Source organism: Leuresthes tenuis, unplaced genomic scaffold (assembly GCF_036924035.1).
Source record: "Leuresthes tenuis unplaced genomic scaffold, fLeuTen1.0.hap1 SCAF_10, whole genome shotgun sequence".
NCBI lineage: Eukaryota > Metazoa > Chordata > Actinopteri > Atheriniformes > Atherinopsidae > Leuresthes > Leuresthes tenuis.
Window position 1 is genome coordinate 570,067 of NW_027325364.1, and position 23,367 is coordinate 593,433.

The window sequence follows — 23,367 nt, forward strand, 5'->3', positions numbered from 1 at the left end:
ATGATCTGTTTTTAACGGCAGATGATCTGTTTTTAACAGCAGATGATCTGTTTTTAACAGCAGATGATCTGTTTTTAACAGCAGATGATCTGTTTTTAACAGCAGATGATCTGCTTTTAACAGCAGATGATCTGTTTTTAACAGCAGATGATCTGCTTTTAACAGCAGATGATCTGTTTTTAACAGCAGATGATCTGTTTTTAACAGCAGATGATCTGTTTTTAACAGCAGATGATCTGTTTTTAACATCAGATGATCTGTTTTTAACAGCAGATGATCTGTTTTTAACGGCAGATGATCTCAGATGATCTGTTTTTAACAGCAGATGATCTGTTTTTAACGGCAGATGATCTGTTTTTAACAGCAGATGATCTGTTTTTAACAGCAGATGATCTGCTTTTAACAGCAGATCATCTGTTTTTAACAGCAGATGATCTGACAGAGGAGACGAAGGGCTGCTTCACCTTGTAGTATCCAGTCTTTGCAAAGACCTGCAGGTTTCCGTCTCCGGTCATCAGGGAGCCGTAGTTCGAGCCTCTCTGAGGATAGAAACACATAAAGGTTATAGTTAGGGATGGCTCAGGTGACCCTGAAACATCCCATAGTTCTGCTGCTACAGGCCCAGGCTGCTGGGGGAGCTCCCATGATGCACCTCTCCTCCCTCCATGTTCTGCTGCTATAGGCCCAGCCTGCTGGGGGAGCTCCCATGATGCACCTCTCCTCCCTCCATGTTCTGCTGCTATAGGCCCAGCCTGCTGGGGGAGCTCCCATGATGCACCTCTCCTCCCTCCATGTTCTGCTGCTATAGGCCCAGCCTGCTGGGGGAGCTCCCATGATGCACCTCTCCTCCCTCCATGTTCTGCTGCTGTAGGCCCAGCCTGCTGGGGGAGCTCCCATGATGCACCTCTCCTCCCTCCATGTACAGATGACATCATTGCTGTCATTAACTTGTGTTTCTCTCTCTCAGCAGGTGTCTCTGGCCTGGTGTTACGCTGCTTGTTGTCCCCTCTTTCCTGTCCTCTCAGCCCCAGCTGGTCCAGGCAGATGGACCCTTCCTGGTTCTGGTTCTGATGGAGGTTTCTTCCTGGTTCTGGTTCTGATGGAGGTTTCTTCCTGTTAAAGGGAGTTTTTTCTCTCCATGCTCACCAGCGACAGCGTGATCCTGCTGCCGCTCCGCAGCACCTTGTCCAGGTTGCTCATCTGGATGTTCTCCCAGGAAATCCTCCAAAGCTGAGCCACCAGCTCCTTCTCCAGCTTCATCTTCCTGCAGCAGAGAGGTTCAAACAGTGAAACAGCAACTAATAATCAGATAAATCATTCAGATAAACTCCGTCTGTCTTTAAAAGTCTCCTCAAAACATTCAGAAACATTTTAAGAAGATTTCAGCTTTTCTCAAATAAGTTTCACCAACATCCAGCCAGAGTCACAGAGAACCTCCATGAGTAGAACCGAATGACAAGCTAAGAACAATAACACAACCGAACCTGAGCCGAGACCGAGGCCGAGACCGAGGCCGAGACCAAGACCGAGGCCGAGGCCAAGGCCGAGACCGAGGCCAAGACCGAGGCCAAGACCGAGGCCAAGACCGAGGCCAAGGCCAAGACCAAGACCGAGACCGAGACAAAGACCAAGGCCAAGGCCGAGACCGAGACCAAGGCCAAGGCCGAGACCAACACCAAGGCCGAGACCTAGACCAAGGCAAAGACCAAGACCAAGACAAAGACCAAGGCCGAGACCGAGACCAAGGCCGAGACCGAGACCGAGACCAAGGCCGAGACCTAGACCAAGGCCGAGACCGAGACCTAGACCGAGACCAAGACCGAGGCCGAGACCGAGACCAAGACCAAGGCAAAGACCGAGACCGAGACCGAGACCAAGGCCAAGGCAAAGACCAAGGCCAAGGCAAAGACCGAGACCGAGACCAAGACCGAGGCCGAGGCCAAGACCAAGACCGAGACCGAGACCTAGACCGAGGCCAAGACCAAGGCAAAGACCGAGACCAAGACCGAGGCCGAGACCGAGACCGAGACCGAGACCGAGACCGAGACCAAGACCAAGGCAAAGACCGAGACCGAGGCCGAGACCGAGACCAAGACCGAGACCTTGAGTCTTGAGTCCCGTTGTTGATGTTTTCCAGGTTAAGAGTTCAGGAAAAGATGAAAGAACAGCGACTGTTATCAGACAGATTGAGATTCCTTCCTCTTCCTCCTCCTGTGAGGAAGTAATCAGGTGCATGACGCAGCTCTCACCTGCAGATGAAGATGGTGACGGTCAGGGTCATGGTGAGGATGAAGAAGACCACGATGGAGACCATCTGGTGGATGGTGATGGTCTCTGTGAGAGAGACAGAAACAGTTTCAGAGAGAGGCAGCTGATCCATCCTGAATCTCCTCACCTACAGTATCTAACACATGTTCTCAGAGGGATGAAGACGGCTGCTTTGTAAGAAGTTTCAGGGAACACTTTCAGAAATGGAGGATCGTTTATCCACTCATTACGATTGATTATGTATCACCTGAAGAGGCAGCTTGAATCGACCTCTTCAAAGAGGAGAAAACATGAAGAAGACAAACGTCTTCTTCATGTTTTCTCCTCCGCAGGTGATTTAACCTGCAGATATAAATGCAGTCTCCAATCTGACCACTAGATGGCAGTAACTGCTACAGTGTTAGTTCGTCTGCATCATGCAAATAGAGCTGTTATCATTTTCAGTAATCTCCATTCTGTGTTTTAATATCTTAAAATGCTTCTTCTGGTGTTTCTGTTCATGTGAAACTTGTGAACTTTGACTTGTGATGCGCTGTTTTTCCACGGCTGATCTCTCAGGGACTGACTTGTGAGGCAGACGGGGTTGTCGTTCTTGAAGCCGCAGACGGGAACATCAACAGGAGGAGCTCCGCCCAGCCAGTGCAGAGCTGTTCCAGGAACTGCCGTCAGCTGCTCCTCGGAGCTGTTGTACTCCATAACGATCTGCAGGAACAAGGCAACAGCAGGGTTCAGTCCGGTTCATCCAGTTCATCCAGGTCAGTTCAGTTCAGTCCAGTCCAGTCCAGTCCAGTTCAGTCCAGTTCAGTTCAGTCCAGTCCAGTTCAGTTTTGTCCAGTTCAGTCCAGTTCAGTTCAGTTCAGTCCGGTTCTGTTCAGTTCAGTTCAGTTCAGTTTTGTCCAGTTCAGTCCAGTTCAGTTCAGTTCAGTTTTGTCCAGTTCAGTCCAGTTCAGTTCAGTTCAGTTCAGTTCAGTCCCGTTGAGTTCAGTTCAGTTCAGTTCATTTCAGTTTTGTCCAGTTCAGTCCAGTTCAGTTAAGTTCAGTTCAGTTCATTTCAGTCCAGTCCAGTTCAGTTCAGTTCAGTTCAGTTAAGTTTTGTCCAGTTCAGTTCAGTTCAGTTCAGTCCCGTTCAGTTCAGTCCCGTTCAGTTCAGTTCAGTTCAGTTCAGTCCCGTTGAGTTCAGTTCAGTTCAGTCCAGTTCAGTTCAGTTCAGTCCGGTGCTGTTCAGTTCAGTTCAGTTCAGTTTTGTCCAGTTCAGTCCAGTTCAGTTCAGTTCAGTTTTGTCCAGTTCAGTCCAGTTCAGTTCAGTTCAGTTCAGTCCCGTTCAGTTCAGTTCAGTCCAGTTCAGTTCAGTCCCGTTGAGTTCAGTTCAGTTCAGTTCAGTCCAGTTCAGTTCAGTTCAGTTTTGTCCAGTTCAGTTCAGTCCAGTTCAGTTCAGTTCAGTTCAGTTCAGTCCAGTCCAGTTCAGTTCAGTTCAGTTCAGTTTTGTCCAGTTCAGTCCAGTTCAGTTAAGTTCAGTTCAGTTCATTTCAGTCCAGTCCAGTTCAGTTCAGTTAAGTTTTGTCCCGTTCAGTTCAGTTCATTTCATTTCAGTCCAGTCCAGTCCAGTTCATTTCAGTCCAGTCCAGTTCAGTTCAGTTAAGTTTTGTCCCGTTCAGTTCAGTTCAGTTCAGTTCAGTTCAATTCAGTTCATTTCATTTCAGTTCAGTCCAGTTCAGTTTTATCCAGTCCAGTTAAGTTAAGTTTTGCCCAGTTCATTTCAGTTCAGTCCAGTTTAGTCCAGTCCAGTTATTCCTTCCAGCAGCCTCCAACAACAGCTACACAGTCAGATTCATGACGGAAATGAACAGTTAGTTTAAGTAGTTTGTGGGCGAATCAGCCAATGATCGAGGTATTTTGAACATTTATTCTGATAATGGAGACCGGTTTGGACTCTACAGATCTGTGGGATCTCAGATTGGTGAACTGACAGCTGGAGGGGTGGCGGTCCATCTCCTTGCCACGGCCGAGGTGCCGTTGAGCAAGGGCCCCATGCTATGCTGTGAATGGCTGCCCACCGCTCCAGTGTATGGCATCTGTGACCCTGTGCATGTTCAACAGGTGCCGGCGTGGTTGGGTTAAATAGGAGTAGATTTCCTGACTCTACATGACAATAAATCTGTTGTTATTCCATCAAATTCCAGAGTTTTGAAGGTCTTCCATCAGTTGGTCCTTTTTATGTCATAATATCGCCTGTGAATCTTATAGAATAGAATAGATATTATATAGCATGTATACAACAAAATATTAATTAGAGCTTCTCTCATTTGTTTGTTAAATCCAAAAGTAGTTCTAAGCAATAATTAAGAAAGAACAACAGTAAAACTCATAAAACAGACATAAAATCCTTCCTTCACACATAAATATCTTGTGGATCAGACAGTTAGTCCTGCAGAAGGTTAAAAGGTTGAAAGATTTGACCCATGGTGTACCTCAGGGACGTATATTGGGTCCTCTTTTGTTTGGGTCAGTTTTGAGGCTTTACCTCCTGCTGAAACCTGAGATTGTCCTATAAACCCTGAACAAAATGTGTTTCTGGTAATATAAATGGATATGAAACTCTGTTATATTTGAGGCCGTGTGGTTGTGAAATTACTGAGAATCACACACAAAGAGCCTCACACCGAGCTAAACCCAATTCCACCCTCCAAGCTTTCTCCTTCCCAACTGCCTCAATGAATTAAAATCCTGCCTTTCCTCAGATTTCCATGATAAAACTGAAATCCTTCTAATTGGAACCAAATCAACACAATCCGAGGCTGGCTGGGAGTATTTCCATCTACAGTAATCATCTCCGCCCCCCTGTTCTGCAGCAGCTTCACAGGCTCCTGTTTAAACTAATGGATCACAAACCGGCACATTTCAGGCCATCCATCACCTCGTTGCTCCCTCAGATCCTGGAACTCCTGACCACCGGACATCAGAAATATGGACTCGCTTTTCAAGCCCAAACTCCTGTTCAACGCAGCATTCTGCACTTAATTTCTGCTGCACTGTTAATTGTGTGGTTTTGTGAAGGAACCTACCAATAAAATACATTATTATTATAACTCATATCTTCCCTGAGACTCCCCTGTGTCAGCTGTGCTAAAACACAGGTTCACCTCAAACCCAACAAATCAAATATGTGTGGAGCCTGATGGGAAGTTGGATTATCACACTGAAGTTAAAGAAAAGTTTTTCATTTTTATTAAGTATGTATTTCAGATTACAAGATTAGTACAAGATTAGTATTTTGTGATTTAAATGTATTTCAGCAGGTCAGAATATTTTCATTACAGAACATCTGGTTTGTTTGTTTTAAATCTGATTTTTCTATCTCTGACGACCAGAGAGCCGGACGTCTGTCTGTTCACCTGGAAGATGCTGCTGTTGATGTCGGTCAGGTCCCACAGAGCGAAGTCCGTCTCACGGTCCCCGTTCTCATCGAGGTGGACCAGCCCCGTTACACCTGAGGAACCACGGGGGGGGGGGCAGAGTTAGAATAAAGAAGAAGCTAGGAGCAAATGCTCAGTGTGAACCGCAGGAATCATCTTTTTAATCTTTCTGTGGCTCATCAGGCCCAATCATCAGTGTTTGAGCAGCTGTGATGATCCAAAGTCCTCGAAGCAGCAAATGAATGAAGCAGCAGCCAGAACTTCATTATCCTAAATCAGTTAATTAGCTCTGATTAAATCCCCGCTGCAGGGACCTAACCCTGCCCAGCAAAGTCAAATAAACATGTTCCAAATCCTTTTTATTACCATTTAACCCTGCAGAGCTGCAGCAAACCGCACATCCTCAGGCCCACTGATGGCTCTGTAAAATCCTGAACATGTTACCAGATGGTGCTGTTTCAGCTGGTTAAACTGGTGAAAGAGCTGGTTAAACTGGTGAAACTGCTGGTTAAACTGGTAAAACAGCTGGTTAAACTAGTGAAACAGCTGGTTAAACTAGTGAAACAGCTGGTTAAACTGGTAAAACAGCTGGTTAAAGTCAGGAAACAGCTGGTTAAACTGGTGAAACCGCTGGTTAAACTGGTGAAACAGCTGGTTAAACTGGTGAAACAGCTGGTTAAAGTCAGGAAACAGCTGGTTAAACTGGTGAAACCGCTGGTTAAACTGGTGAAACTGCTGGTTAAACTGGTAAAACAGCTGGTTAAACTAGTGAAACAGCTGGTTAAACTAGTGAAACAGCTGGTTAAACTGGTAAAACAGCTGGTTAAAGTCAGGAAACAGCTGGTTAAACTGGTGAAACCGCTGGTTAAACTGGTGAAACAGCTGGTTAAACTGGTGAAACAGCTGGTTAAACTAGTGAAACGGCTGATTAAACTGGTGAAACAGCTGATTAAACTGGTGAAACAGCTGGTTAAACTGGTGAAACAGCTGGTTAAACTGGTGAAACAGCTGGTTAAACTAGTGAAACAGCTGGTTAAACTGGTGAAACGGCTGGTTAAACTAGTGAAACAGCTGGTTAAACTGGTGAAACAGCTGGTTAAACTGGTGAAACGGCTGGTTAAACTAGTGAAACAGCTGGTTAAACTAGTGAAACGGCTGGTTAAACTGGTGAAACGGCTGGTTAAACTAGTGAAACAGCTGGTTAAACTAGTGAAACAGCTGGTTAAACTGGTAAAACAGCTGGTTAAAGTCAGGAAACAGCTGGTTAAACTAGTGAAACAGCTGGTTAAACTGGTGAAACAGCTGGTTAAACTCCTGAAACAGCTGGTTAAACTCCTGAAACAGCTGGTTAAACTGGTGAAACGGCTGGTTAAACTAGTGAAACAGCTGGTTAAACTAGTGAAACAGCTGGTTAAACTGGTGAAACGGCTGGTTAAACTAGTGAAACAGCTGGTTAAACTGGTGAAACAGCTGGTTAAACTGGTGAAACGGCTGGTTAAACTAGTGAAACAGCTGGTTAAACTAGTGAAACGGCTGGTTAAACAGAACGCCACAGGAACGCTTTATAACTCCTCCCCTTTCTGCCAGAGCAGCAACACCAATGTTATGCTCATTCTCTTTATCACGTGGAATATACTTCTGTCACATCGTGTTCTATAAGATGATATAAGATATATTATTTCACTTTAAACCGTCAACCAAACGTCTGCTTTGTAGGAAACGTGTCTTTCTACTCATCACACTTTATGATGTTATTGCAGTGTTGGAGCCATCTGGCTCTGGAGAGTCCTTCAGGATGAAGAAACTCATCTTACTGGAAATGTGGTAAACTGTTGTTGGAACTTCCAGAAGAAGCAGATTTTCTGACCATCTTTGTACCGACAGGTGAGAGAGAAGCTGTTCAGTCTCACCTGTGAGAGACAGCGGATTCAATCTTAGATCCAGCTGCTTTCACAGAGGGGGGGGCTGAGTGTGTGTCTGTGCACGTGAGCGCGCATGTATTTGTTCGCTGGGAGTGTTTCTCGGTGGATGGAAAAATGAAAGGGGCCGTCAGAGGTTAATTACAGGCAGTTAGAAGTGAGTGAGTCAGGCTGATGATGCGTCGTCTCCGTGGCAACAGAGCATCTGGATCACAGAGGGCAGGCTGTGATTGGTCAGGGAGGTTGCCTGGAGAGGACTGCTTCTACCTGAGAGCGTCACAGCAGAATAATCACCGCTGTTGTGAGGAGGCGGGGTCAGAGGTCACGTTATGGGGCGGGGTCAGAGGTCACGTTATGAGGGGGAGCGTGTGGGTCAGAGGATGACATTTAGAAAAGTGCTGAAATGCCAGCGAGCTGAGAGCTTATCAACGCCGCGTTAAACTCGCTCCGACCCGTCTGCAGACTGATGGCGTTTCTGCAACCTCTCAGAAGGTCTCAGTTTGAATTCTGGTGACTTTTGGGCGAAATTTCATTCATAAAGCACCAAAACACAACAAAAGTCATCTCAGGACACTTTGGAGGTACAGTCCAGTTCCATCCATCCATGTCTGCTGTTGGTTCTCATCAGAACTCATCAGGACTCATCAGAACTCATCAGAACTCTGGCTGCAGCATTTTGGGTCACTGAAAGGGGGCGGAGCTAAAACGGAGTCGGAGGCATTAAACCAGTCACTAGAACAAGCCCCGCCTTCTAAATCACGAGCCACCCAACATCAGAGTTCAGTTCTGTTCAGAACCAGTTCAGCCCAGTTTGAAAGCTGAGATGAAAGCATTTCAGAGCTCAGAACATCTGCAGAAGCTCTTGGTCTGAAACACCGAAATAAAACAGAAGGTGTTCGAACTTTTCTGCATTCATTGTTCTAAAATCTTAGCCCGAGTAACGGATCTGATGAAGGTCTGACAGGAAGTGCAGCAGAGCTGTGACCTTCGTCATCATCACAGTCAGCTGTTCTCCAGAGAGGGCCGGGCCCCCGCTGCCAGGAGCCGGGCCCCCGCTGCCAGGAGCCGGGCCCCCGCTGCCAGGAGCCTAAACCTAAAAAAACCTAAAAGTGATTCATGAGGACCTGCAGGAGGAAGTAAAAGAAGCTCAAACACATGTGGTCACATGACAGTGGTCACATGACAGTGGTCACATGACAGTGGTCACATGACAGTGGTCACATGTGTGTTTCTATGTAAAAACACGCCAAAGACGACGGTTAACGACGGCTCAAAGGATGAATCATTGATCTGAATCACTGACGTCTGTCTTCACCTGAGGGTGAACCTCACCTGTGAGACAGCAGGAGTCAGAACCAGTGAGGAGCTTCTGAGGGGCAGAACCGGGTCTCACTGCTTCCACTGACCCGATCCGGAGAGCAGAACTGTGTGAACAGCTGTTGATTTTTATCTGGGTTCATTCAATTTTACCATCATATTTCTGATTTAAACTTCTCAGGACGCCCAGGACCTCGTGCACGCTCAGGACCTCGTGCACGCTCAGGACCTCGTGCACGCCCAGGACCTCGTGCACGCTCAGGACCTCGTGCACGCTCAGGACCTCGTGCACGCCCAGGACCTCGTGCACGCTCAGGACCTCGTGCACGCCCAGGATCTCGTGCACGCCCAGGACCTCGTGCACGCTCAGGACCTCGTGCACGCCCAGGACCTCGTGCACGCCCAGGACCTCGTGCACGCTCAGGACCTCGTGCACGCCCAGGACCTCGTGCACGCTCAGCATGGGGATCGAAGCAATCAGCTGGTTTCTGTTGTTTAAATGGGGTTCGACAGGATTTATCTTTGTGCCTTTTGTTTTATTTGGTGTTTTATAAAATAAAACTGAGCTGAAATTAATTGAATTGGTAGAATTTGCCGAAAAGTCAGATTATTTTTGCTTCCATCTTGTTTTGTGTCTTTTCAAAGAACTCGTGTGGTTGGAGGGACATTTGACCCAGATGGAGCCAGTTATCATCGTCAGAATGGCGCCGCCTCGGCGCCGCAGCTCTGAACAAGTTAACAAGGTTTGATCTGATGTCTTCCATCATCCGGTCGGAGCGTCCTCCGCCCTCTGTGGTCGGAGCTCACACTTCAGGAAAGGTGTGAAGGTGCCGAGGCTCCTCATCTGGAGGAGCTCAGGCTCATCTGTGATCCAATCTCAGGTGTAAATGGAATCTGAGCAGGTGACCCGATGCCAGCAGTGAGGGCAAAAAGCAGCAGCTTTAAATGCCAGCTGCAGCAAGACGGCATGAATCAGAACCAGAGAAGTTCTGGGAAGCAGGTGAAACCTCTTCAAACAGACAGGTGTTGAATCGGTCCTCCACAGCTGGATCACATCTGTATAAACACACAAGCTGCTGAGATATTTCAGCAGCTGTGGACCAACATTCCTCCGAGCTGTGAGCTGGTGTCACCGTTTCTAACAGAGAGGATCCAGAAACTGTCCGGCCGGTCAGAACCGGTGATGAAACAGCTGGCAAACAGCTGGCAAACAGCTGGCGAACAGCTGGCAAACAGGTGGCAAACAGCTGGCGAACAGCTGGCAAACAGCTGGCGAACAGCTGGCAAACAGGTGGAAAACAGAAAATGACCAATTATACAACGAGTGGCTCCAAAGCCCAGTAACGGGTAACAGCATCATAACCGAGTCCAAAACTACCAGAACCAAACCAGAAGTGAAGCCCAACACAGAGGCTTCGGGCACCTTGTTTTTCTCAGTATCTTAGACCAGGTTCTGACCCAGTTCTCCTGTCTGAGCGGTTCTGTTTCCCTCCTGTCAGCTGTGACTCGGGCCGATCCCACCGGCCTCTCTGCTCCACTTCAGCTGGTTTAGGTGTTATTCTGGTAATAATCCCAACCTTTTTACTCAGGCATTGCACTCAGATCTGCTCAAACTCAGTCTGAACATCCTGAAAATCTTACTTTTCTTTAATGTTCTGGTTTTTCATCCTGGGAGCTTCGTGCCCTGAAACCTCACTGAAAAATGATTAAAAGCTAATTAAGCTGCTCCTCTCTGAGTGAAAAACTGGGGCCAGCCTTCAGGCGTCTGACTGCCCTGAACCTCCTCTTTCTGTCTGATGTGGGAATTAAACACAAGTTAAGCTTCACCCATCCTCAGACAATCATCGGCTGCTGCCACACGGTGGGAGAAAATGAAAGGAAGGAAAAGGCGTGAATAAGAGAAAAGAGGGCGGGGAGCTAAAAAGATTTAATCAGAGATAATCTTCATGATAAATATGGAAGGAGGAGGAGGAGGCTGGCTGTAAAAAGCATGAATAAGAGCACGATGAAGATTAGATTATCGCTTCCTGCCTGTCGTTTCCGCTCCATTAACTAATGGACGCCACTTCTCAGCAGCAGGTTCAGAGAAAGTCCTCGTGAGGACAGAACCGTGTGTTGGAAGCTTGAAATACAGCAAACATTACAGATCACTGCCAGAGGAAACGTTTCCAAGCAGTTAAACACGTAAACCTGATGGGTCACATGTTCATAGCTCTAACATGTAAACCTGATGGGTCACATGTTCATAGCTCTAACATGTAAACCTGATGGGTCACATGTTCATAGATCTAACATGTAAACCTGATGGGTCACATGTTCATAGATCTAACATGTAAACCTGATGGGTCACATGTTCATAGATCTAACATGTAAACCTGATGGGTCACATGTTCATAGATCTAACATGTAAACCTGATGGGTCACATGTTCATAGATCTAACATGTAAACCTGATGGGTCACATGTTCATAGATCTAACATGTAAACCTGATGGGTCACATGTTCATAGATCTAACATGTAAACCTGATGGGTCACATGTTCATAGATCTAACATGTAAACCTGATGGGTCACATGTTCATAGATCTAACACGTAAACCTGTGGCAGATTTTCATTTTCAGATAAAACTGGGGTCTTCCAGCTCGGTTCAGGCCGTCTTTACAGAGAGGAACAGAGTCCTGACAGTAAGTGTTGAATCCAACATCCACAGGACCCAAAGAAAGAAGAAAAAGCATTGAAATGGCCTCTAATTTGACAGAACTGTGAAGAGGAGCAGCTTTAATCGGGGGTTTGTGTTGAGTTTCTGCTTCTGATGGTCAGGTCTGCTGCACGGCGACAGGTGCAGGTCAGACTGCTGGAGCCTGTTGCCTGGTAACAGAAGCACCTCATCCAGGTTTACTCCGCCCATACATCACAGATTAGAGGAGGCTGGCAAATCTCATTAGAAGGAGTGATAAACAGGTTCATCATGTGAGGACACAGCAGGAGGCGTGCACACAGTCTCCAGAGAGGACAGAGCTAATGGCAGCTTCTGCTCTTACCCCCCCCATCCTATACTTATGCTGCTACAGGCCTGGACTGCACCTCCCCTCTCTGTGGTTTGAGTTTGGAGCTTCTCTGTATCTGTGTGAGCTGCAGTTACTGACCAACGACTGTCGGTCCCTAACCCCTCCTGTGGGTTATGGTTAGACTAACTAGTGTCACTGTGGGTTAGGGTTAGTCTAACTAGCGGCACTGCGGGCTCTGGGTTAGTCTAACTAGTGGCACTGCAGGCTCTGGGTTAGTCTAACTAGCGGCACTGTGGCCTCTGGGTTAGTCTAACTAGCGGCACTGCAGGCTCTGGGTTAGTCTAACTAGTGTCACTGTGGGGTCTGGGTTAGTCTAACTAGCGGCACTGCAGGCTCTGGGTTAGGGTTAGTCTAACTAGCGGCACTGCAGGCTCTGGGTTAGTCTAACTAGTGGCACTGTGGGGTCTGGGTTAGACTAACTAGTGGCACTGTGGGGTCTGGGTTAAGGTTAGTCTAACTAGCGGCACTGCAGGCTCTGGGTTAAGGTTAGACTAACTAGCGGCACTGCGGGCTCTAGGTTAAGGTTAGTCTAACTAGCGGCACTGCAGGCTCTGGGTTAGTCTAACTAGTGTCACTGCAGGCTCTGGGTTAGTCTAACTAGCGGCACTGCAGGCTCTGGGTTAAGGTTAGACTAACTAGCGGCACTGCGGGCTCTAGGTTAAGGTTAGTCTAACTAGCGGCACTGCAGGCTCTGGGTTAGTCTAACTAGTGTCACTGCAGGCTCTGGGTTAGTCTAACTAGCGGCACTGCGGGCTCTGGGTTAGTCTAACTAGCGGCACTGGGGGCTCTAGGTTAAGGTTAGTCTAACTAGCGGCACTGCGGGCTCTGGGTTAGTCTAACTAGCGGCACTGGGGGCTCTGGGTTAAGGTTAGTCTAACTAGCGGCACTGCAGGCTCTGGGTTAGGGTTAGTCTAACTAGCGGCACTGCAGGCTCTGGGTTAGTCTAACTAGTGGCACTGTGGGGTCTGGGTTAGACTAACTAGTGGCACTGTGGGGTCTGGGTTAGACTAACTAGCGGCACTGGGGGCTCTAGGTTAAGGGTAGTCTAACTAGCGGCACTGCGGGCTCTGGGTTAGTCTAACTAGCGGCACTGGGGGCTCTGGGTTAAGGTTAGTCTAACTAGCGGCACTGCAGGCTCTAGGTTATGGTTAGTCTAACTAGCGGCACTGCAGGCTCTAGGTTATGGTTAGTCTAACTAGTGGCACTGCGGGCTCTGGGTTAAGGTTAGTCTAACTAGCGGCACTGTGGGGTCTGGGTTAGTCTAACTAGTGGCACTGTGGGGTCTGGGTTAGTCTAACTAGTGGCACTGCGGGCTCTGGGTTAAGGTTAGTCTAACTAGCGGCTCTGCGGGCTCTGGGTTAAGGTTAGTCTAACTAGCGGCACTGTGGGGTCTGGGTTAGTCTAACTAGTGGCACTGCAGGCTCTAGGTTAGGGTTAGTCTAACTAGCGGCACTGCAGGCTCTAGGTTAAGGTTAGTCTAACTAGCGGCACTGCGGGCTCTAGGTTAGTCTAACTAGCGACACTGCGGGCTCTAGGTTAAGGTTATTCTAACTAGTGGCACTGCGGGCTCTAGGTTAGGGTTAGTCTAACTAGCGGCACTGCAGGCTCTAGGTTAAGGTTAGTCTAACTAGCGGCACTGTGGGGTCTGGGTTAGTCTAACTAGTGGCACTGCAGGCTCTAGGTTAGGGTTAGTCTAACTAGCGGCACTGCGGGCTCTAGGTTAGTCTAACTAGCGGCACTGGGGGCTCTAGGTTAAGGTTAGTCTAACTAGCGGCACTGCGGGCTCTGGGTTAGTCTAACTAGCGGCACTGGGGGCTCTGGGTTAAGGTTAGTCTAACTAGCGGCACTGCGGGCTCTGGGTTAGTCTAACTAGCGGCACTGGGGGCTCTGGGTTAAGGTTAGTCTAACTAGTGGCACTGCAGGCTCTGGGTTAGGGTTAGTCTAACTAGCGGCACTGCAGGCTCTGGGTTAGTCTAACTAGTGGCACTGTGGGGTCTGGGTTAGACTAACTAGTGGCACTGTGGGGTCTGGGTTAGACTAACTAGCGGCACTGGGGGCTCTAGGTTAAGGGTAGTCTAACTAGCGGCACTGCGGGCTCTGGGTTAGTCTAACTAGTGGCACTGTGGGGTCTGGGTTAGACTAACTAGTGGCACTGTGGGGTCTGGGTTAGACTAACTAGCGGCACTGGGGGCTCTAGGTTATGGTTAGTCTAACTAGCGGCACTGGGGGCTCTGGGTTAAGGTTAGTCTAACTAGCGGCACTGCAGGCTCTAGGTTATGGTTAGTCTAACTAGCGGCACTGCAGGCTCTAGGTTATGGTTAGTCTAACTAGTGGCACTGCGGGCTCTGGGTTAAGGTTAGTCTAACTAGCGGCACTGTGGGGTCTGGGTTAGTCTAACTAGTGGCACTGTGGGGTCTGGGTTAGTCTAACTAGTGGCACTGCGGGCTCTGGGTTAAGGTTAGTCTAACTAGCGGCTCTGCGGGCTCTGGGTTAAGGTTAGTCTAACTAGCGGCACTGTGGGGTCTGGGTTAGTCTAACTAGTGGCACTGCAGGCTCTAGGTTAGGGTTAGTCTAACTAGCGGCACTGCAGGCTCTAGGTTAAGGTTAGTCTAACTAGCGGCACTGCGGGCTCTAGGTTAGTCTAACTAGCGACACTGCGGGCTCTAGGTTAAGGTTATTCTAACTAGTGGCACTGCGGGCTCTAGGTTAGGGTTAGTCTAACTAGCGGCACTGCAGGCTCTAGGTTAAGGTTAGTCTAACTAGCGGCACTGTGGGGTCTGGGTTAGTCTAACTAGTGGCACTGCAGGCTCTAGGTTAGGGTTAGTCTAACTAGCGGCACTGCGGGCTCTAGGTTAGTCTAACTAGCGGCACTGGGGGCTCTGTGTTAAGGTTAGTCTAACTAGTGGCACTGCGGGCTCTGGGTTAAGGTTAGTCTAACTAGCGGCACTGCAGGCTCTAGGTTAAGGTTAGTCTAACTAGCGGCACTGCGGGCTCTAGGTTAGTCTAACTAGCGGCACTGGGGGCTCTGTGTTAAGGTTAGTCTAACTAGTGGCACTGCGGGCTCTGGGTTAGGGTTAGTCTAACTAGCGGCACTGCAGGCTCTAGGTTAAGGTTAGTCTAACTAGCGGCACTGCGGGCTCTAGGTTAAGGTTAGTCTAACTAGCGGCACTGCGGGCTCTGGGTTAGTCTAACTAGCGGCACTGGGGGCTCTGGGTTAGACTAACTAGCGGCACTGGGGGCTCTGGGTTATGGTCAGTCTAACTAGCGGCTCTGAACAGCAGCAGGACACAGACATGCGACACCATCGGAGGGCGTGGAGACGCTGCTCGTGATGGATGTGGACGGCTCAGAGATAGAAGCTCCACTGAGAGGCAGGAGGAGGCTGGACGGCTCAGGTTTCACTCCATTAGATTTTCAGGCTATTTTTGTGGATCTCCACAGAAGTTTCACCCTGAGGTGATCAGGTTCCTTCCAACAGGAAAGAGAAACGTGGGGAAGAAGGCGATGCTGGGGCGGCATGGCAGGAACTGACAGATTATTATCGACCGGTCGTCTCAATGCTTCTGGTTAAGTATTTTAAACGCTGCATCATGCTTTTTAGAATAGGAAGATACTTTATTCATCCCCCAGTGGGGAAATTTAATGACTGTATATGAAACAATAACAACACTAATTATAACTCCAGGTTCTGTCTGTAGTGCAACTCCCCCAGCAGCATAGAACAGTGGTAGTGTGATAAAACATCCTGCAGACATTAAAGGACCCGAGCCGTCTCAGGAAGAAGAGGCGGCTCGCCCCCCCCCTCCTCTGCAGACCACTCCAGTTCATCCCAACCCAGCACCACCCCCAGGTATCAGTCTGCCCTCATCAATGCAGACTGACTGGTGTGGAGTTTAACAACAGGTCCTGCTGTTAAAGTTTCAACAGATAAACGAGTTTCTGAACTGAAAACACCTCAAGATAAGCTCAGTTTCCCACTGTGTGTTTCCTGGATTCCACCTTTCTGGTTATCCAGCCTGGCTGTGATTTGCTTTCAGTTTTTAATGAAATCCTCGGTTAGTTTTCAGTCTCCTGGGTTCGAATCTGTAATATTCATGTTTCGTTGTTTTTGGTCCGTTTGAGGACAGTTTTGTTGGACCTTCAAAGGTCAAGTGAGGTCAAAGACTCACTGCAGAAGAACATCCTGAATAAATCTGAATGAGACCATCATCTGTGGACCTCAAACACTTCAGCATCACATCAGCTTCATCAGATCTGTGGAATCTGTGAGACTTCCTGTAACGGACCGAAGGGACAGAGGACCCAGAACCACATGTTCAGCTTGAACAAACCGGACGGTTTCCCTCTTTGACCTCCAGCACAGGATGGACAGATGGACAAACAAAGAGGTGGAGAGGCAGGTTTGAAGAGGGACGGAGAGCAGAGCAAACAAGCAGAGCACACATGAGAGTTTTACTCAGGCAGAAGAGGAAGTCCTCCTTCACTCTGTGTTCAGACTGGTCTGAATCTCTGCAGCTCGCTGATGACTGAGACTCGTTTTTATCTTTTCAGCAGCTACCAGAGAAGTTTAGCTGTCAGAGGAGGGGGCGGAGTCATAGCAACAAGCCCCGCCCCCTTCATACTAAAGAACTGGATGTTGTCTGAGAGATAAGAGGCGATGAAAGTGTGAAACATGAAGACAGACTCTGGGACAGAAAGCTGCCGGTTCTCTGTCTGTGATTTTTAAACTCGGCTCAGCGTTCATCATCACTGCAGCCCTCAATGTTTCTGAGACCTGGAGCTTTTCCAGCTGCTAGAACAGACCTGATTCCACACGTTCGGCAGAATCTCCTCATTTTCTCTGTCGCTGCTCCGGCTCTGACATCAGGAGGGTGAGACATCAGGAGGGTGAGACATCAGGAGGGTGAGACATCAGGAGGGTTAGACATCAGGAGGGTGAGACATCAGGAGGGTGAGACATCAAGAGGGTTAGACATCAGGAGGGTTAGACACCAGGAGGGTTAGACACCAGGAGGGTGAGACATCAGGAGGGTGAGACATCAGGGGGGTTAGACATCAGGAGGGTGAGACATCAGGAGGGTTAGACACCAGGAGGGTTAGACATCAGGAGGGTTAGACACCAGGAGGGTGAGACACCAGGAGGGTGAGACATCAGGAGGGTGAGACATCAGGGGGGTTAGACATCAGGAGGGTGAGACATCAGGAGGGTGAGACATCAGGAGGGTGAGACATCAGGAGGGTGAGACATCAGGAGGGTGAGACATCAGGAGGGTGAGACATCAGGAGGGTGAGACATCAGGAGGGTTAGACATCAGGAGGGTGAGACATCAGGAGGGTTAGACATCAGGAGGGTGAGACATCAGGAGGGTGAGAAATCAGGAGGGTTAGACATCAGGAGGGTTAGACATCAGGAGGGTGAGACATCAGGAGGGTGAGACATCAGGGGGGTTAGACATCAGGAGGGTTAGACATCAGGAGGGTGAGACATCAGGAGGGTGAGACATCAGGAGGGTTAGACATCAGGAGGGTGAGACATCAGGAGGGTTAGACACCAGGAGGGTGAGACATCAGGAGGGTGAGACATCAGGAGGGTTAGACATCAGGAGGGTTAGACATCAGGAGGGTGAGACATCAGGAGGGTTAGACATCAGGAGGGTGAGACATCAGGAGGGTGAGAAATCAGGAGGGTTAGACACCAGGAGGGTTAGACACCAGGAGGGTTAGACATCAGGAGGGTTAGACATCAGGAGGGTTAGACACCAGGAGGGTTAGACATCAGGAGGGTGAGACATCAGGAGGGTGAGACATCAGGGGGGTTAGACATCAGGAGGGTGAGACATCAGGAGGGTGAGACATCAGGAGGGTGAGACATCAGGAGGGTTAGACACCAGGAGGGTGAGACATCAGGAGGGTTAGACATCAGGAGGGTTAGACACCAGGAGGGTTAGACATCAGGAGGGTTAGACACCAGGAGGGTGAGACATCAGGGGGGTTAGACATCAGGAGGGTGAGACATCAGGAGGGTGAGACATCAGGAGGGTGAGACATCAGGAGGGTTAGACACCAGGAGGGTTAGACACCAGGAGGGTTAGACATCAGGAGGGTTAGACATCAGGAGGGTTAGACACCAGGAGGGTTAGACATCAGGAGGGTTAGACACCAGGAGGGTTAGACATCAGGAGGGTGAGACATCGGGAGGGTGAGACATCGGGAGGGTGAGACATCAGGGGGGTTAGACATCAGGAGGGTGAGACATCAGGAGGGTGAGACATCAGGAGGGTTAGACATCAGGAGGGTGAGACATCAGGAGGGTGAGACATCAGGAGGGTTAGACACCAGGAGGGTGAGACACCAGGAGGGTTAGACATCAGGAGGGTGAGACATCGGGAGGGTGAGACATCAGGAGGGTGAGACATCAGGAGGGTGAGACATCAGGAGGGTGAGACACCAGGAGGGTTAGACATCAGGAGGGTGAGACATCAGGAGGGTGAGACATCAGGGGGGTTAGACATCAGGAGGGTGAGACATCAGGAGGGTGAGACATTAGGAGGGTGAGACATCAGGAGGGTTAGACATCAGGAGGGTGAGACATCAGGAGGGTGAGACATCAGGAGGGTTAGACATCAGGAGGGTGAGACATCAGGAGGGTGAGACATCAGGGGGGTTAGACATCAGGAGGGTGAGACATCAGGAGGGTGAGACATTAGGAGGGTTAGACACCAGGAGGGTTAGACATCAGGAGGGTGAGACATCAGGAGGGTGAGACATCAGGGGGGTTAGACATCAGGAGGGTGAGACATCAGGAGGGTGAGACACCAGGAGGGTTAGACATCAGGAGGGTGAGACATCAGGAGGGTGAGACATCAGGGGGGTTAGACATCAGGAGGGTTAGACATTAGGAGGGTTAGACACCAGGAGGGTTAGACATCAGGAGGGTGAGACATCGGGAGGGTGAGACATCAGGGGGGTTAGACATCAGGAGGGTCAGACATCAGGAGGGTTAGATGACGTGAGCAGAATCTGAGCCCCAGCTCCTCTCAGAACATTTGGTTCTGTAGCGGTTAGCGGTTAGCGGTTAGCGTTAGCGTTAGCAGAGCCACTCCAGCCTCCTCCACACTCCTAATCCAACAGAACATAAAGCTGCAGAACTGGATCGTACAGAACCAGAGTGAAGCAGGAGAGACAACAGATTAATATTCCTGGGAACATTCGTCCCTTCATCAGCGCGACTGTCCAAACTTTGGGTGGAAACTGAAAATCAGAACTCTGGCATGTGGGCAGTAATCTGATCTGGAATCAGCCCCAGAGACTCCAAACGGACGCCATGCAACATGGCTGCAGCCCACTGAGGCCGTTTCAGTTGACTGAACGCCATCCTCTTCCTCACCTTGAGTCAACAGCCTCCTCCCCCCGATGACCCCTGACCCCTGACATCTCAGAATAAAGACCTGCTGCAGACAGATCAATCAGGAACCAGTCGGACCTGTTTCTGTGACCTTCTGCCGCCTGTCAGCCATGCAGTTTGTGTGTTTGGGAGCAGTTTCAGCAGAGGAATAATAAAATCCGAGCTGCACTCAAACGCACCGTCTATGACTCACACAACTTCACTGCTGAGTTTTATCTCTTCATGCAGCTCAACCTCAGAGACTTTAGATCGATCCGAGTGGTTCTGCTCTGTCTGACCTGGGGTTTTAATCCCTCCCACACCTGCATGTGACCTGAGCAGGAAACACCTGAGCAGGAAACAGCTGAGCAGGAAACACCTGAGCAGGAAACACACCTGAGCAGGAAACACCTGAGCAAGAAACACACCTGAGCAGGAAACAGCTGAGCAGGAAACACCTGAGCAGGAAACACACCTGAGCAGGAAACACACCTGAGCAGGAAACAGCTGAGCAGGAAACACACCTGAGCAAGAAACACACCTGAGCAGGAAACAGCTGAGCAGGAAACACCTGAGCAGGAAACAGACCTGAGCAGGAAACACACCTGAGCAGGAAACAGCTGAGCAGGAAACACACCTGAGCAGGAAACACACCTGAGCAGGAAACACACCTGAGCAGGAAACACACCTGAGCAGGAAACAGCTGAGCAGGAAACACACCTGAGCAGGAAACACACCTGAGCAGGAAACACCTGAGCAGCAGCTCGGCTGTCCAGGGAACCAACAGAGAAGCTTTCATGTGTCCAAACACAAGAAAAAACTCGGTTCACACAGAAGCTGACGGAGGCTTGAGATGAAGGTTGTTTTATGGCTGCAATTCCTGAAAAGAAGGAAGTGGAGCAGGTCATAAAGTCCAGTTACGGCCAGTGATTACTCCATCATTCCCACTCACTTCTCTCACCTGTGAGTGGTTACGTCAGGTCATGTGACCGCAGAGGGAGACATTTCGTGGACTTTCTTAAGGAATCATCTGCTGGAGATAGTTTTTTAGGCCTGACACTTCTTCTTCTGTCCTCCACTTGTCCAGTTTCCTCAAATGTTTTAAGGACACACTGCACACCATGCTGAGATATGCCAAGTTTTCAGCTAATAGCTCTTTGGGAATCACCTTGTTGCTGCAGAAATCCTATTTTCTGTCTGTCAAACTGTGTTTTCTTTGCTGTTTTTCATAGATGCAGCTAAAGAAATGGGAACAAATGATGTGTCTCTGTGACAGGCTGCTGGTAACAAAGAGCCTAAAGATCCAGTTTAAAATGGCTTCTTTGCTAAGTTGTCTGTTCTGTGTCGACACAACACTGGTTCATCCCTTGAGTTAGGAGCCTTTTTTCTGCCTGAATGGGTCAAAGGTCAGAGTTCAGTGTAACTGAAAGAGCTTCAGAAAGCTGCAGAACTATTGATCAGGACACTTTAAAGGTTTCAGAAAGCTGCAGAACTGTTGATCAGGACACTTTAAAGGTTTCAGAAAGCTGCAGAACTATTGATCAGGACACTTTAAAGGTTTCAGAAAGCTGCAGAACTGTTGATCAGGACACTTTAAAGGTTTCAGAAAGCTGCAGAACTGTTGATCAGGACACTTTAAAGGTATCAGAAAGCTGCAGAACTGTTGATCAGGACACTTTAAAGGTTACAGAAAGCTGCAGAACTATTGATCAGGACACTTTAAAGGTTTCAGAAAGCTGCAGAACTGTTGATCAGGACACTTTAAAGGTTTCAGAAAGCTGCAGAACTGTTGATCAGGACACTTTAAAGGTTTCAGAAAGCTGCAGAACTATTGATCAGGACACTTTAAAGGTTTCAGAAAGCTGCAGAACTGTTGATCAGGACACTTTAAAGGTTTCAGAAAGCTGCAGAACTATTGATCAGGACACTTTAAAGGTTACAGAAAGCTGCAGAACTGTTGATCAGGACACTTTAAAGGTTTCAGAAAGCTGCAGAACTATTGATCAGGACACTTTAAAGGTTTCAGAAAGCTGCAGAACTGTTGATCAGGACACTTTAAAGGTTTCAGAAAGCTGCAGAACTGTTGATCAGGACACTTTAAAGGTTTCAGAAAGCTGCAGAACTATTGATCAGGACACTTTAAAGGTTTCAGAAAGCTGCAGAACTATTGATCAGGACACTTTAAAGGTTTCAGAAAGCTGCAGAACTGTTGATCAGGACACTTTAAAGGTTACAGAAAGCTGCAGAACTATTGATCAGGACACTTTAAAGGTTTCAGAAAGCTGCAGAACTGTTGATCAGGACACTTTAAAGGTTTCAGAAAGCTGCAGAACTATTGATCAGGACACTTTAAAGGTTTCAGAAAGCTGCAGAACTATTGATCAGGACACTTTAAAGGTTTCAGAAAGCTGCAGAACTATTGATCAGGACACTTTAAAGGTTTCAGAAAGCTGCAGAACTGTTGATCAGGACACTTTAAAGGTTTCAGAAAGCTGCAGAACTGTTGATCAGGACACTTTAAAGGTCACAGAAAGCTGCAGAACTGTTGATCAGGACACTTTAAAGGTTTCAGAAAGCTGCAGAACTGTTGATCAGGACACTTTAAAGGTTACAGAAAGCTGCAGAACTGTTGATCAGGACACTTTAAAGGTTTCAGAAAGCTGCAGAACTGTTGATCAGGACACTTTAAAGGTTTCAGAAAGCTGCAGAACTGTTGATCAGGACACTTTAAAGGTTTCAGAAAGCTGCAGAACTGTTGATCAGGACACTTTAAAGGTTTCAGAAAGCTGCAGAACTATTGATCAGGACACTTTAAGGGTTTCAGAAAGCTGCAGAACTGTTGATCAGGACACTTTAAAGGTTTCAGAAAGCTACAGAACTGTTGATCAGGACACTTTAAAGGTTTCAGAAAGCTGCAGAACTGTTGATCAGGACACTTTAAAGGTTACAGAAAGCTGCAGAACTGTTGATCAGGACACTTTAAAGGTTTCAGAAAGCTGCAGAACTATTGATCAGGACACTTTAAAAGTTTCAGAAAGCTGCAGAACTGTTGATCAGGACACTTTAAAGGTTACAGAAAGCTGCAGAACTATTGATCAGGACACTTTAAAAGTTTCAGAAAGCTGCAGAACTGTTGATCAGGACACTTTAAAGGTTACAGAAAGCTGCAGAACTGTTGATCAGGACACTTTAAAGGTTACAGAAAGCTGCAGAACTGTTGATCAGGACACTTTAAAGGTTTCAGAAAGCTGCAGAACTGTTGATCAGGACACTTTAAAGGTTACAGAAAGCTGCAGAACTGTTGATCAGGACACTTTAAAGGTTACAGAAAGCTGCAGAACTGTTGATCAGGACACTTTAAAGGCTTCAGAAAGCTGCAGAACTATTGATCAGGACACTTTAAAGGTTTCAGAAAGCTGCAGAACTATTGATCAGGACACTTTAAAGGTTTCAGAAAGCTGTAGAACTGTTGATCAGGACACTTTAAAGGTTACAGAAAGCTGCAGAACTATTGATCAGGACACTTTAAAGGTTACAGAAAGCTGCAGAACTGTTGATCAGGACACTCAGGACACTTTAAAGGTTTCAGAAAGCTGCAGAACTATTGATCAGGACACTTTAAAGGTTACAGAAAGCTGCAGAACTGTTGATCAGGACACTTTAAAGGTTACAGAAAGCTGCAGAACTATTGATCAGGACACTTTAAAGGTTACAGAAAGCTGCAGAACTGTTGATCAGGACACTTTAAAGGTTACAGAAAGCTGCAGAACTATTGATCAGGACACTTTAAAGGTTTCAGAAAGCTGCAGAACTGTTGATCAGGACACTTTAAAGGTTACAGAAAGCTGCAGAACTATTGATCAGGACACTTTAAAGGTTACAGAAAGCTGCAGAACTGTTGATCAGGACACTCAGGACACTTTAAAGGTTTCAGAAAGCTGCAGAACTGTTGATCAGGACACTTTAAAGGTTTCAGAAAGCTGCAGAACTATTGATCAG

The 23,367-nt window shown here is 48.0% G+C and overlaps 1 protein-coding gene across 1 annotated transcript in view; it reads right to left on the reverse strand.

Moving 5' to 3' along the window:
- LOC140315863 (atrial natriuretic peptide receptor 1-like) overlaps nucleotides 1-23,367 on the reverse strand; it is a 75,439-nt gene that overhangs the window by 11,543 nt on the left and 40,529 nt on the right. Inside the window, exons 5-9 of the mRNA XM_072393453.1 lie at nucleotides 5,661-5,755; nucleotides 2,835-2,970; nucleotides 2,250-2,334; nucleotides 1,147-1,264; nucleotides 465-539 (exon numbers count right to left, since the gene is read on the reverse strand). Of these exons, the coding sequence (XP_072249554.1) occupies nucleotides 465-539; nucleotides 1,147-1,264; nucleotides 2,250-2,334; nucleotides 2,835-2,970; nucleotides 5,661-5,755 (509 nt within the window). The remainder of the gene's footprint in view (nucleotides 1-464; nucleotides 540-1,146; nucleotides 1,265-2,249; nucleotides 2,335-2,834; nucleotides 2,971-5,660; nucleotides 5,756-23,367) is intronic.